We start from the raw sequence: 13,638 nt of genomic DNA, 5'->3' as shown, positions 1-13,638 counted from the left end.
CATATTGAACAAAAATCACGGTACACTAAAAATACCGAATTTTCTGTATTTTCTAATACGATAAAACATATATTTCGATATTTTTCCCACATACAATACTTGGTGCTATTTTTAACTTCTCTCCTCCATCTTCTCACCTATTTTCCCTCTCCCCTTTTTAAAGTCTAAAGACTTATATTAATTCTTTTTAATAAAAATATAATAATATTAATTAATTTATGAACTGGAGTAGTACTAGTTAACCAATTTAGTTGGAGTTTGACCGTTACATTTATATTTTATTTTGTACTAACTGTTTAATACGAATAATTAATATTAAGATTAATTATTTCATAAGTACTATATGTGCATTTAAAATTTTTACTTTCAGTGATAGACATCTATTAGATTATCAAATAAGTGATAAACATTAATTATATTTTTTCAAATAATAGTAGTAATTAATTTTATTTTTACAACAAATTTTACGAAATACTACTAGTAAGATGAATATTGAATTCAGCACGACACTATGTACTACTACTAGTAATAGATACAAGAAAACAAGATATATAAATATTTAATTTATATATTTAAGTAATTTATTAATGGCTGAGGAAAAAAAAATATAAATAATAGAAAAAAATAATTTATAATATATTCCAACTAACCCCCAACTTTTGAATAAATTAATTAATACAATTATTTAGACTACAAAAGTAGAAAAAGAAATTAAGATAGATAATGAACGAGACTATGATAGAGGCCGTCTTGGAATAAAGATTTCTTGTTCCACATAGGATTCTTGGCCTATCAGTTATAGTATAAATTACAAAGTACTCCGTATTACATTATTTATATACCATTTCCGACAAGTAAAATCCAAGCATATAATAGTATTTTATTATTTCAGAAATAATAAACAAAAACCTTGTGTTTAATCACTATATATATATTACTAATATAAATAGGTGATACTACCCCTTAGTCTAAATCATGGATAGAATGATGATGCATTTTCTCCTCCTTTAAAGTAATAAAATCATGCTTCAACCAAGTACGTGACTTTCACCAAAAGCATGCACACGTTTAATTTGGTTGATTCTCATTCATTTAATTTGTTGCTTAATTTTAGTTGAAGAGACGGGGACGAAGGAGATGAAGAACGAGGTGGAAAATCACACGAGGACTGCTCAAGACGAGGCGAGTAACAATGCTGTGGCTGTTGAGGAAGATAATGAGAAGATATTGTGGAAAATCACAAATGGGATTGATGAGTTAGTTAGTTTATGGTTGTGACAACTTATTTTCTTTCAAAAATGAATGAATTTTTACTTTTTTTTTGTATGTTTTGCAGAGAAGGGACTGAACTTGGTGGTGTGGAAGTGAGGTTTGAGGACTTAACCGTTGAGGCGGATTGCTTTGTGGGCGAAAGGGCTCTCCCTACGCTGCCAAACGCTGCTCGTAACATTGCAGAAGCAGCCTTGAGTTGCTTTGGGGTGAAGCTGGCTGATAGAGCAAAGCTTCACATACTAAAACACACTTCTGGCATCATTAAGCCCTCAAGGTGTGTGTTTTATATACTTATCATGTTTGAAATTCAACTTTTGCTGATTTTCATTTGGTGATGTGGTAGGATGACCCTTCTTTTAGGACCGCCTTCGTGTGGAAAAACAACCCTTTTGTTGGCTCTTGCTGGCCGGCTAAGCTCCACCCTGAAGGTTCGTGTCCAATCATGTAAAAATTCGACAGTCTTGTTATAGTCTTACTCTGAGTCCACCCTTCATACCTGTGAACAGGCAAGTGGTGAAATCACCTACTTCCATCTTCGTTTTCGCTTCTTGTGATCTCCTTCAAGAAGTCTATTTACAAAACTCAAACTAATCAACTTTCCATAAAAGGAACAAAAAATTAGTTAAATTGTTTCAAGACATACCGTATCTTGATCCACCCCCTGGCATTTTGATGAAAAGCCTAGTGTCTCTCCCACAGTCATCTCGGCTACATGAACGTCGTTCTGGCCGACGTACGCTGCTGTCTTCTGTGGGACGAATTCGCGCAGCTTTGAGAATGGAGATTATATTGTAGTAGTACTAAATTATTACCTATGGTGTCAGGTACTCGGACTTGATGAGTGTCGGGACACCATCGTTGGGGATCAGATGCTACGGGGGATCTCAGGCGGACAGAAGCAGCGCCTAACGACAGGTATTCAGTCGAAGAATGAACATAGGAAAAGGAGGATACTAAGCTACATTAATTCGGTTTTTAACTTGTTTTTTAATAGGGGAGATGATTGTTGGGCGATCCAAAGTGATGTTCATGGATGAAATATCGATCGGCCTAGACAGCTCGACTACGTTTCAGGTGGTGAAGTGTATGCAGCAGATAGCACACCACACTGAGGCCACCATACTGATGTCCCTCCTTCAGCCAGATCCTGAGACATTCAACTTATTTGATGACATCATCCTCTTGTCCGAGGGCCACACGGCCTACCACGGCCTGAGACAACATGTTCTTGAGTTCTTCGAAGTGAATGGCTTCCAATGTCCCCAAAGAAAGGGAGTTGCTGATTTCCTCCAAGAGGTACTATATTTTGTCCCTCAAATGACTAAAGCTGTAACCTTTTTTTGTCATAAATCATACTAATATATGTGCATTTGTTGTGATAGGTGACATCAAAGAAGGATCAGAAGCAGTATTGGGTGGATACAACGACGTTATACATATACGTCTCAGTTAGTGAATTCGCAGAGATATTCAAGCATTGTCACGTTGGCGTTCAGCTTCAACGAGAGCTGTCTGTCCCTTTTGACAGAAGCCGGAGTCCTAAATCAGCTCTAGTTTATGACAAGAGATTGGTGCCTCGGAGAGTGCTTCTCGAGGCGAACTTTGCCAAGGAGTGGCTTCTGATAAAGAGGAACTCTTTCTTCTATGTTTCCAAGATTGTCCAAATTTTTGTTGTGGCATTGATTGCATCAACTGTGTTCTTGAGGACTGGAATGCACACTGGGAACGAAGAGGATGGAGCGGGCTACATTGGAGCGCTTGTGTTTGGCATGATCATCAACACGTTCAACGGATACGTAGAACTCTCACTCACTATACAGAGACTTCCTGTCCTTTACAAGCAAATGGACCTTCTGTTTCATCCAACTTGGGCCTTTGCCATACCACATCTTCTGCTGAGGACACCGATATCCTTGTTTGAATCTTTCGTGTGGACGGCTACGACTTACTACACGATCGGATTCGCCCCTCAATTATCCAGGTATACATGAAATTAAGATGAAAACACACACTTCTTAAAAAAATGTTGAATAGAGAGTTATGATAAGCAAATTGTTGTTTCTCAGATTCTTGAAGCAGCTGTTGTGGGTGTTTTGTATCCAACAAATGGCTGCCGGGATGTTTAGGCTCATCGCTGGGATATGCAGGACGATGGTCATTTCCAAAACCGGTGGCTCGCTTACTCTTCTGCTCGTGTTCCTCTTGGGAGGCTTCATCGTGCCTCTCGGTCAGTTCAACTGCTTAAATACTATCTGAAGGACTAAAGCAAAACATAGATTGAGAAAACTTGGATCTACATGCAGATTAAATTCCAGTCTGGTGGAGATGGGGATACTGGATTTCGCCTCTTAGCTACGGATACAACTCCGTTGCAGTGAACGAGATGTTCGCCTCAAGATGGATGGACAAGCTGGTGAGTGTTCCTACACAAGTATGAATGTTGGTTATGACCCAACGCATCAAAATCTTGGTTTTATATCAGGCCTCAGACAATGTAACGCGATTGGGAGTGTCGGTTTTGAAGCAGTTCGATGTTTTCCAAGACGAGAAGTGGTACTGGATTGGCATAGGTGCTCTTTTCGGACTCACATCCATCTTCAACCTATTTTTTGTGATTGCTCTCATGTACCTAAACTGCAAGTCCTACTGCTTCTGTTGAAGAATCCTTATCCTTTTATGCTAGCTCACATATACGTTTTTCGAACTATGGTAGCTTTCGAGAAGCCACAAGGTATAATATCTCAAGAGCAGGCAAAAACTGAGGAATTATACCAAGAGAAAACTGATAAAATGGTACCAAAGCATACACCAAGTGATTCAATGGACTCATTATTCCAATCAAGTTCAACAACAGATGCAGATAAGAGGGGGATGGTTCTGCCCTTCACGCCTTTGGCCATGTCGTTTGAAGATGTGAACTACTACGTAGATATGCCCACAGTAAGAAGCCTCGTCCGACTCCTCCATCTTCGATTTTCATAGCTGATCATGGCATAAACTAACATAGGCCACAGGTTATGCAAGAAAAAGGAGCAGCTGAGGGGAAACTCCAACTACTTCATGAGCTAACAGGCTCCTTCAGGTCGGGTGTTTTGACAGCGCTGATGGGCGTGAGCGGAGCAGGAAAAACTACGCTTATGGATGTTCTTTCTGGGAGAAAGACCCGCGGCTATATAGAAGGCGACATTAGAATATCTGGTTTCCCAAAGACGCAAGAAACTTTTGCAAGAATTTCGGGATACTGTGAACAGAATGACATCCATTCACCTCAAGTAACCGTCCATGAGTCCCTGGTGTATTCTGCTTTCCTTATGCTCTCTCAAGACATTGGCGACGACAAGAAAATGGCAAGAGCGACGTCTCCCTCCACATTTCATTTAGGAAAGAGAGAAAAGGAAAGTCTTGCTGATCCTATCTGCTCTTGTAATGACAGATTTTCGTGAGCGAAGTCATGTGTCTAGTCGAGCTGGATAACCTCAAGGACGCGATAGTAGGGATCCCCGGTGTAACTGGACTCTCGACAGAGCAGAGAAAGAGACTCACCATAGCAGTCGAGCTCGTGGCCAATCCCTCCATCATATTCATGGATGAGCCAAATTCAGGTTTGGATGCAAGAGCAGCAGCCATTGTCATGAGAACTGTGAGGAACACCGTGGACACAGGAAGGACCGTTGTCTGCACGATACACCATCCCGGTATCGACCTGCTCGAAGCCTTCGATGAGGTAAACAATAAACATCAAACATAATCAAACCTTCAATATATGGAGGTGCTGTATATTGGCTTGGTATAAGCCCTTGGGTATGCCCAAGTTCTTTTGTATTCGGTTCACTCCCCCTTCCCCGGCTGGTTAGCTTAGGCTAGTTGGCTGTATCCCTCGGGTATACCCGAGTACTGCTTGTACGTTATATTCACTCAATTTGATTTATTTACACATAATAAAAAGAAATTTTCATCTGTCCTGACACCTATGCTAAATCCATCAGTTGTTTCTCATGAAAAGAGGCGGACGAGTCATCTACGCAGGACCCCTCGGCCAACAATCACAAAACGTCGTAGATTACTTCGAGGTACACAAACTTACACAACACCTTTTCTTGCTATAACTATACCAAGAACTCTACCTGATGCAGGCAGTGCCTGGAGTTCCCAAAATCGAGGAGCAACATAATCCAGTTCAAACTAATCCTCTGGAAGCTGAAATTGACTTACTGGAGAAATCCTGACTACAATCTTTCGAGATTTTTCATCACACTCGCTTCTGCGTTACTTATTAGATCGATATTCGGGAGAGTAGGAACAAAGAGGTTCGTATCCAAATCCAAAAACTCCAACAATATTCATTAAACAAAACGGTACTAAATCATGGCACATTTCTTTCAGGGAAAACAGCAATGATCTCACAACAGTTATAGGAGCCATGTATGCAGCAGCGATATTTCTCGGAATAAACAACTGTGCAACGGTGCAGCCAGCAGTCTCCATCGAGAGGACAGTTTTCTACAGAGAGAGAGCTGCAGGGATGTACTCTGTCCTACAGTATGCAATGGCACAGGTCAAGTTTAACAACCACACTTCATTTTAGGCCTTATAACAATGTGTTATGCTAATCTAACACGCGTTGATCAACAAACCACAGGTGATCACAGAGATACCCTATGTGTTTGTGCAAACCACATACTACACACTGATAGTATACGCCATGGTGAGATTCGAGTGTGAGCCTGTTAAGTTCCTCTGGCTCTTCTTCGTCAACTTCTTCTCCTTTCTCTACTTCACATACTTTGGGATGATGAATGTCTCCGCCACGCCCAACCTTCACCTTGCTGCAGTCTTCTCCAATGCATTCTACTCCTTTTTCAACCTCTTCTCCGGCTTCTACGTACCTGGACCAGTAAGTATAACGTCTTTCAAAACTAGTAATAGCATTACTGGACTAAAAAGATTTAACTTTTTTTTGGCTTCCTCATTGAAATGGCAGAACATTCCAGCATGGTGGATTTGGTACTACTGGATTTGTCCAATGGCGTGGACAGTGTACGGATTGATCGTGTCTCAGTATGGGGACGTGGAGGACGAGGTGAGAGTGGAGGCGACGGCCCTTAAAACAAGTGTAAGGAGCTATGTTGAAGAGCATTTTGGATACAAGCTGGACTTCATGGGAGAAGTTGGTGTGGTGTTGGTAGGTTTCACACTCTTCTTTGCCTTCATGTATTCTTATTGTCTCAAAACACTCAATTTCCAAATGAGATGATGCATTAATAACTAAGTTTGTTGTCCTCTTTTTCCTTCCAAAGAGGAGAGATTGACAACTTAAGTTTCAAGAAATCATATTTTATGACCTTTTCAATTTTTACCAGTTCATACATTATATTCAATATTTCTAACAAGTCAATTTCTTCATTTTTAGGGAACCAGAAAATAAAAGGTATTGATAAATAAAAACAAAAGCTAAATATGACAATTATTAAAACATGCCATCTTGAGTTTCAAACAACAATGGATTACAATGCATATTTACATAACACACACACACACAACTCCATTTCAAGAACTCATTTTTATTTATATAGTAACTACTTAAGATTCAACTTAATTGAATTAATATAACATGGACACTCATGAGTTATGACCTACCTACTGAGCTTCAAGATAAATTTGAAAATGGGCAAAATGATCATCTGTCAATAAACAATTAAAAAATACAATGTATTATGTTAATTCTAGCTCAAAATAACTCGAAAAAAAAAACTGAAAAAAAGATCTTGGGCTGGGCCTAAGAAAGATCATGATACTATATAGCCCAATTATGTATAACAATTGGGCCCAAATATGTACTAGTATGATTTTTATACAAAAAATGGTGATTACATTTATTTAATTCTAAAGACGATAATAGAAATAAAAAGATACTTTTAATCTCATTCTACACCTTTGAATCTTGAAGCTCCTAGACACCAAATTATTCCAAATCAAGATAACAGATTACAGATCCTATGAAACTAATTAATAATTGCTCAAAAGAATATTTACCTATTAAATAATCCCTGAGAACACCAAAATAGCGGACCCTCAATAAATTATCATTATCATATTTTATTTAAATCAAAAGATGATGAATGAAAAACGAGACATTTTCGTAAGGCCATCTTTGTTTCTGACATAATAAGGATGATATTTTGTCCAACTCTATGTTTTTATGGATGTGTATTAGCATAGCACAAGGGTATTATAAAGAATCAATGAATTTAATTTATTTAAAATACCTTTATTTACATAACAGCTAAATATTCATTTCCGACAACCAAAATAAAAGCATGCATGTTAGTATTTCAGAAAATTATAGCAAAACAAATCATGACAAAAAAAAAATTTAAACAAAAGTCTTGTGTCTTATAACTATATAGAACTCAAATGCTCAATCATGGATGGAATGAAGATGAATTCTCTTCTCTTTTTATAATAAAATCTATGCTTAAACAGAAAGTGACATTCCACCAGAAGCATGCAACTTCATCTCAATCATGCACACTTTTTTGTTAATTTTCCTTTATTTTCATCTTGAAAAGATTTGACGAACGAAGAAGAAGGAGATGAAGAACGAGGTGGAAAATCACACAAGTACTGATCAAGGCAAGGCGAGTAACAATGCTGTAGCTGCTGAGGAATATAATGAGAAGATGTTGAGGAAAATCAAAAGTGGAAATGATGAGTGAGTTAGTGGTTAGGACATATCTTTTTTTTTAAATGAATGAATTTTTACTTTTTTGTTGTATGTTTTGCAGAGAAGGGGCTGAACTTGGTGGTGTGGAAGTGAGGTTTGAGAACTTAGCCGTTGAGGCGGATTGCTTTGTGGGCGAAAGAGCTCTCCCTACATTGCCAAACGCTGCTCGTAACATTACAGAAGCAGCCCTGAGTTGCTTAGGGATGAAGCTGGCTGATAGAGCAAAGCTTCACATACTTAAACACACTTCTGGCATCATTAAGCCCTCAAGGTGTGTGTGTGTGTGTGATTTATATTTGCATATACTTATCATGTTTGAATTCAACTGTGCTGATTTTCATTTGGTGTTGTGTAGGATGACTCTTCTATTAGGACCGCCTTCGTGTGGAAAAACAACCCTTTTGTTGGCTCTTGCAGGCAGGCTAAGCTCCGGCTTGAAGGTCTGTGTCGAACCATGTAAAAATCCACATTTACTTGAAGTCTAGTCTTACTTGAACTTGTGAACAGGCAAGTGGTGAAATCACCTACAATGGGCACAAGCTGTGCGAATTCGTCCCACAGAAGACAGCAGCGTACGTCAGCCAGAACGACGTTCATGTGGCCGAGATGACTGTGGGAGAGACACTAGGCTTTTCAGCAAAATGCCAGGGGGGTGGATCAAGATATGGTATGTCTTGAAACAATTTAACTAATTTTTTTTCCTTTTATGGAAAGTTGATTAGTTTGAGTTTTGTAAATAGATTTCTTGAAGGAGATCACGAGAAGCGAAAACGAAGATGGAAGTAGTGATATCACAGACTATGTTCTCAAGGTAAAGGTGAAATAAGGTGATTTTGTAACACTAATATTTTCAAGAACATGCTGTCATTTGTTTATCATTTCATCACCTATGGTGGAAGGTACTCGGACTTGAGGAGTGTCGGGACACTATCGTTGGGGATCAGATGCTCCGGGGGATCTCAGGCGGCCAGAAGAAGCGCCTCACGATAGGTATTCAGGCGAAGAATGAGCATAGGAAATGAGGAAACTAAGCTACATTACTTCTGTTCTCACCTTGTTTTTTTTTTTAAATAGGGGAGATGATTGTTGGGCCATCCAAAGTGATGTTCATGGATGAAATATCGACCGGCCTAGACAGCTCGACTACGTTTCAGGTGGTGAAGTGTATGCAGCAGATAGCACACCACACTGAGGCCACCATACTGATGTCCCTCCTTCAGCCAGATCCCGAGACATTCAACTTATTTGATGAAATCATCCTCTTGTCTGAGGGCCACACGGTCTACCACGGCACGAGACAGCACGTTCTTGAGTTCTTCGAAGTGAATGGCTTCCAATGTCCTCAAAGAAAGGGAGTTGCTGATTTCCTCCAAGAGGTATTATGATTAGTCCCTCAAATGACTGAAGGTATAACCTCTTTTGTCATAAATCATTATATATGTATATTTGTTGTGATAGGTGACATCAAAGAAGGATCAGAAGCAGTATTGGGTGGATACAACGTTATACAGATACGTGTCAGTTAGTGAATTCGCAGAGAGATTCAAGAAATTCCGTGTAGGCATCCGGCTTCAACGAGAGCTGTCTACCCCTTTTGACAGGAGACGGAGTCCTAAATCAGCTCTAGTTTATGACAAGAGATTGGTGCCTTGGAGAGTGCTTCTCGAGGCGAACTTTGTCAAGGAGTGGCTTCTGATAAAGAGGAACTCTTTCTTATATGTTTCCAAAACTGTCCAAATTGTTGTTGTGGCATTGATTGCTTCAACTGTGTTCTTGAGGACTGGAATGCGTGCTGGGAGCAAAGAGGATGGGGCCGTCTACATGGGAGCACTCGTGTTTGGCATGATCATCAACACGTTCAACGGATACGTGGAGATCTCACTCACTATACAGAGGCTTCCTGTTTTTTACAAGCAAAGGGATTTACTGTTTCATCCAACTTGGGTTTTTGCCATACCACATCTTCTGCTGAGGATACCGATATCCTTGATTGAATCTTTCGTGTGGACGGCCACGACTTATCACACAATCGGATTCGCCCCTCAAGTATCCAGGTACACAAACACACAATTCTTGGAAAAAATGTTGAAGAGAGAGTTATGATAAGCAAATTGTTGTTTTTCAGATTCTTGAAGCAGCTGTTGTGGGTGTTTTGTATCCAACAAATGGCTGCCGGGATGTTTAGGCTCATCGCGGCAATATGCAGGACGATGGTCATCTCCAAAACCGGTGGCTCGCTTACTCTTCTGCTTGTGTTCCTCTTGGGAGGCTTCATCGTCCCTCTCGGTGAGTCCAACTGTCTAAAGGACTAAAGCAAAGCATAGCAATACTAAAAAACTTGGATCTTCATGCAGATCAAATTCCAATCTGGTGGAGATGGGGTTACTGGATTTCGCCTCTGAGCTACGGGTACAACTCCGTTGCAGTGAACGAGATGTTCGCCTCAAGATGGATGAACAAGCTGGTGAGTGTTACCACACAAGTATGAATGGTGGTTATGACCCAACGCATCAAAATCTTGGTTTTATGGCAGGCCTCAGATAATGTCACGCGATTGGGAGTGTCGGTTTTGAAGCAGTTCGATGTTTTCCAAGACGAGAAATGGTACTGGATAGGCATAGGTGCTCTCTTGGGATTCACAGCCATCTTCAACATATTGTTTGTGATTGCTCTCATGTACCTAAACTGTACGTCCTACTGCTTCTGTTCAAGATTTCTCCCCCTTTTCCGGCAGCTCACTTCTCCGTTTCTCGACTATGGTAGCTTTCGAGAAGCAACAAGGTATAATATCTCAAGAGCAGGCAACAACAGAGGAATTTTACCAAGAGACAACTGATAAAAAGGTAACAACAGATGCAGATAAGAGGGGAATGGTCCTGCCCTTCACGCCTTTAGCCATGTCGTTTGAAGATGTGAATTACTACGTAGATATGCCCCCAGTAAGAAGCCTCGTCCGACTCCTCCATCTTCGATTTTCATAGCTGATCACGGCATAAACTAACATAGGCCACAGGTAATGCAAGAAAAAGGAGCAGCTGAGGGGAAACTCCAACTACTCCATGAGCTAACCGGCTCATTTAGGCCCGGTGTTTTGACAGCGTTGATGGGCGTGAGCGGAGCAGGAAAAACCACGCTTATGGATGTTCTTTCCGGGAGAAAGACTCGCGGCTATATTGAAGGCGACATCAGAATATCCGGATTCCCAAAGAAGCAAGAAACTTTTGCAAGAATCTCAGGGTACTGCGAGCAGAAAGACATCCACTCGCCTCAAGTAACCGTCCATGAGTCCTTGATGTATTCTGCTTTTCTTAGGCTCCCTCGAGACGTTAGCAACAACGAGAAAATGGCAAGAGCGACGTCTCCCTCCACATTTCATTTCGGAAAGAGAAGGAAAAAAAATCTTGCTAATCCTATCTGCTCTTGTAATGACAGATTTTCGTGAGCGAAGTCATGCGTCTAGTCGAGCTGGATAATCTCAAGGACGCGATAGTAGGGATCCCCGGTGTAACTGGACTCTCGACAGAGCAGAGAAAGAGACTCACCATAGCAGTCGAGCTCGTGGCCAATCCCTCCATCATATTCATGGATGAGCCAACTTCTGGTTTGGATGCAAGAGCAGCAGCCATTGTCATGAGAACTGTGAGGAACACCGTGGACACGGGCAGGACTGTTGTCTGCACGATACACCAGCCCGGGATCGACCTATTCGAAGCCTTCGATGAGGTAAACAATAAACACAAACACAATCAAACTTTCAAAATGTAAAAAAAGTAAATTTCATCTGTCCTAACACCTATGCTAAATCCATTAGTTGCTTCTCATGAAACGAGGCGGCCGAGTCATATACGCAGGACCCCTTGGCCAACAATCACGAAACGTCATAGATTACTTTGAGGTACATCAAACTGATACAACACTTTTTCTTGCTATAACTATACCAAGAACTCAACCTAATGCAGGCAGTGCCCGGAGTTCCCAAAATCGAGGAGCAACGTAATCCAGCAGCGTGGGTGAATGAAGTGAGCTCAGATGCAATAGAAACGAGGCTTGGTATTGATTTTGGACACCACTACAAATCAACATATTTATATCAGTAAGTCTATTATCAATTTAGACACAATTTATTTCACATAATGTAACAAACATACTTACTATTATCTGGTTTTTTCACAGACAAAACAAGGCCTTAGTTCAAGATTTAAAATCTCCACCTCAGAATTCAAAAGATCTACACTTTCCTTCACAATATTCACAATCAACACTAAGCCAATTCAAACTAATCCTCTGGAAGCTAAAATGGACTTACTGGAGAAATCCTGACTACAATCTTTCAAGATTTTTCTTCTCACTCGCTGCTGCATTACTAATCGGATCGATATTCTGGAGAGTAGGAACAAAGAGGTTCGTCTCCGAATCCAACAACTTGACAATAATCAAGCATGACACACCTGTTTCAATTTTTCAGAGAAAACAGCAATGATCTCACAACGGTTATAGGAGCCATGTACGCAGCAGCGATGTTTCTCGGGATAAACAACTGTGCAACGGTTCAGCCAGTAGTCTCCATCGAGAGGACAATTTTCTACAGAGAGAGGGCTGCAGGGATGTACTCTGTCTTGCCTTATGCAATGGCACAGGTCAAGTTCAACAACCATACATCATTTTAGGCCTTGAAACGACGCTTTATGCTAATCTAACACGCGTTAATCCATAAACCACAGGTGATCACAGAGATACCCTATGTGTTTGTGCAAACCACATACTACACATTGATAGTATACGCCATGGTGAGCTTTGAGTGGGAGCCTACCAAGTTCCTCTGGTTCTTCTTCGTCAACTTCTTCTCCTTCCTCTACTTCACATACTACGGGATGATGACTGTCTCCGCCACGCCAAACCTTCACCAGGCTGCAGTCTTCTCCAACGCCTTCTACTACGTTTTCAACCTCTTCTCCGGCTTCTTCATACCCGGACCAGTAAGTACAACGTCCTTCAAAACTAGACTAATCCTCTAATAGCATTACTTGACAATTTTTGGTAAATGGCAGAACATTCCAACATGGTGGATTTGGTACTACTGGATATGTCCGATGGCGTGGACAGTGTACGGGCTGATCGTGTCTCAGTATGGGGACGTGCAGGACGAGGTGAGAGTGGAGGCTGCGACCGCCCTTAAAACAAGTGTAAAGAGCTATGTTGAAGAGCATTTTGGATACAAGCTGGACTTCATGGGAGAAGTTGGTGTGGTGTTGGTAGGTTTCACACTCTTCTTTGCCTTCATGTATGCTTATTGTCTCAAAACACTCAATTTCCAAAAGAGATGATGAATGAAAAAAACCATCTCATTACTCAACATTTGTAGCAATGTTTTCCAAGAAATGGTTTATTTTACTAGTATTTGAACATAGTGTTTACTAGTAATAGTTTTGATGCAAAAAATAGAACTAGTATATGTTTCTTTTTATGCCATTAATGCATATGCAAAACCTTCATAATTTATCAATATTTTGGTGGAAAATCATTATGGGGATTGAAATCAAACTACTTGTGTGGACATAGCTAATCATAAATATCCATTTTTATTTAATAAACACTTAAAAATAATTGTGATTAATGAGCACCATAAGTTGGTAGGCGGGTAT

General features: G+C 40.3%; 1 protein-coding gene and 1 pseudogene across 1 annotated transcript; both read left to right on the top strand.

Annotated features, from left to right (window-relative positions):
- Nucleotides 1-1,137: 1,137 nt before the first annotated feature.
- Nucleotides 1,138-6,526, top strand: LOC121799928 (annotated as a pseudogene).
- A 1,628-nt stretch (nt 6,527-8,154) lies between these two features.
- LOC121799005 (ABC transporter G family member 29-like) lies at nt 8,155-13,320 on the top strand. The gene is made up of 19 exons (XM_042198308.1): nt 8,155-8,267; nt 8,352-8,436; nt 8,504-8,663; nt 8,737-8,807; nt 8,896-8,986; nt 9,071-9,372; nt 9,455-10,050; nt 10,122-10,282; nt 10,351-10,466; nt 10,530-10,683; nt 10,760-10,935; nt 11,010-11,342; nt 11,429-11,719; nt 11,808-11,891; nt 11,956-12,089; nt 12,170-12,397; nt 12,462-12,633; nt 12,718-12,972; nt 13,045-13,320. Exons 1-19 carry the CDS (start codon nt 8,200-8,202, stop codon nt 13,318-13,320), a joined length of 3,753 nt encoding a protein of 1,250 aa, XP_042054242.1. The 5' UTR covers nt 8,155-8,199.
- Nucleotides 13,321-13,638: the final 318 nt, after the last annotated feature.

This window comes from Salvia splendens, chromosome 4 (assembly GCF_004379255.2).
Source record: "Salvia splendens isolate huo1 chromosome 4, SspV2, whole genome shotgun sequence".
Taxonomy (NCBI): domain Eukaryota; kingdom Viridiplantae; phylum Streptophyta; class Magnoliopsida; order Lamiales; family Lamiaceae; genus Salvia; species Salvia splendens.
The sequence above is the reverse complement of the archived record's forward strand: the minus strand, read 5'-3'. Positions and strand labels throughout refer to the sequence as shown.

Bases quoted from the DNA above. Each gene is read 5' to 3' on its own strand.
- LOC121799005 (XM_042198308.1), top strand. From the start codon at position 8,200: ATGAAGCTGGCTGATAGAGCAAAGCTTCACATACTTAAACACACTTCT. The intron at 8,268-8,351 runs GTGTGTGTGTGT...GGTGTTGTGTAG, and splicing joins GGCATCATTAAGCCCTCAAG to GATGACTCTTCTATTAGGAC. The intron at 11,343-11,428 runs GCAAGAGCGACG...TTGTAATGACAG, and splicing joins TTAGCAACAACGAGAAAATG to ATTTTCGTGAGCGAAGTCAT.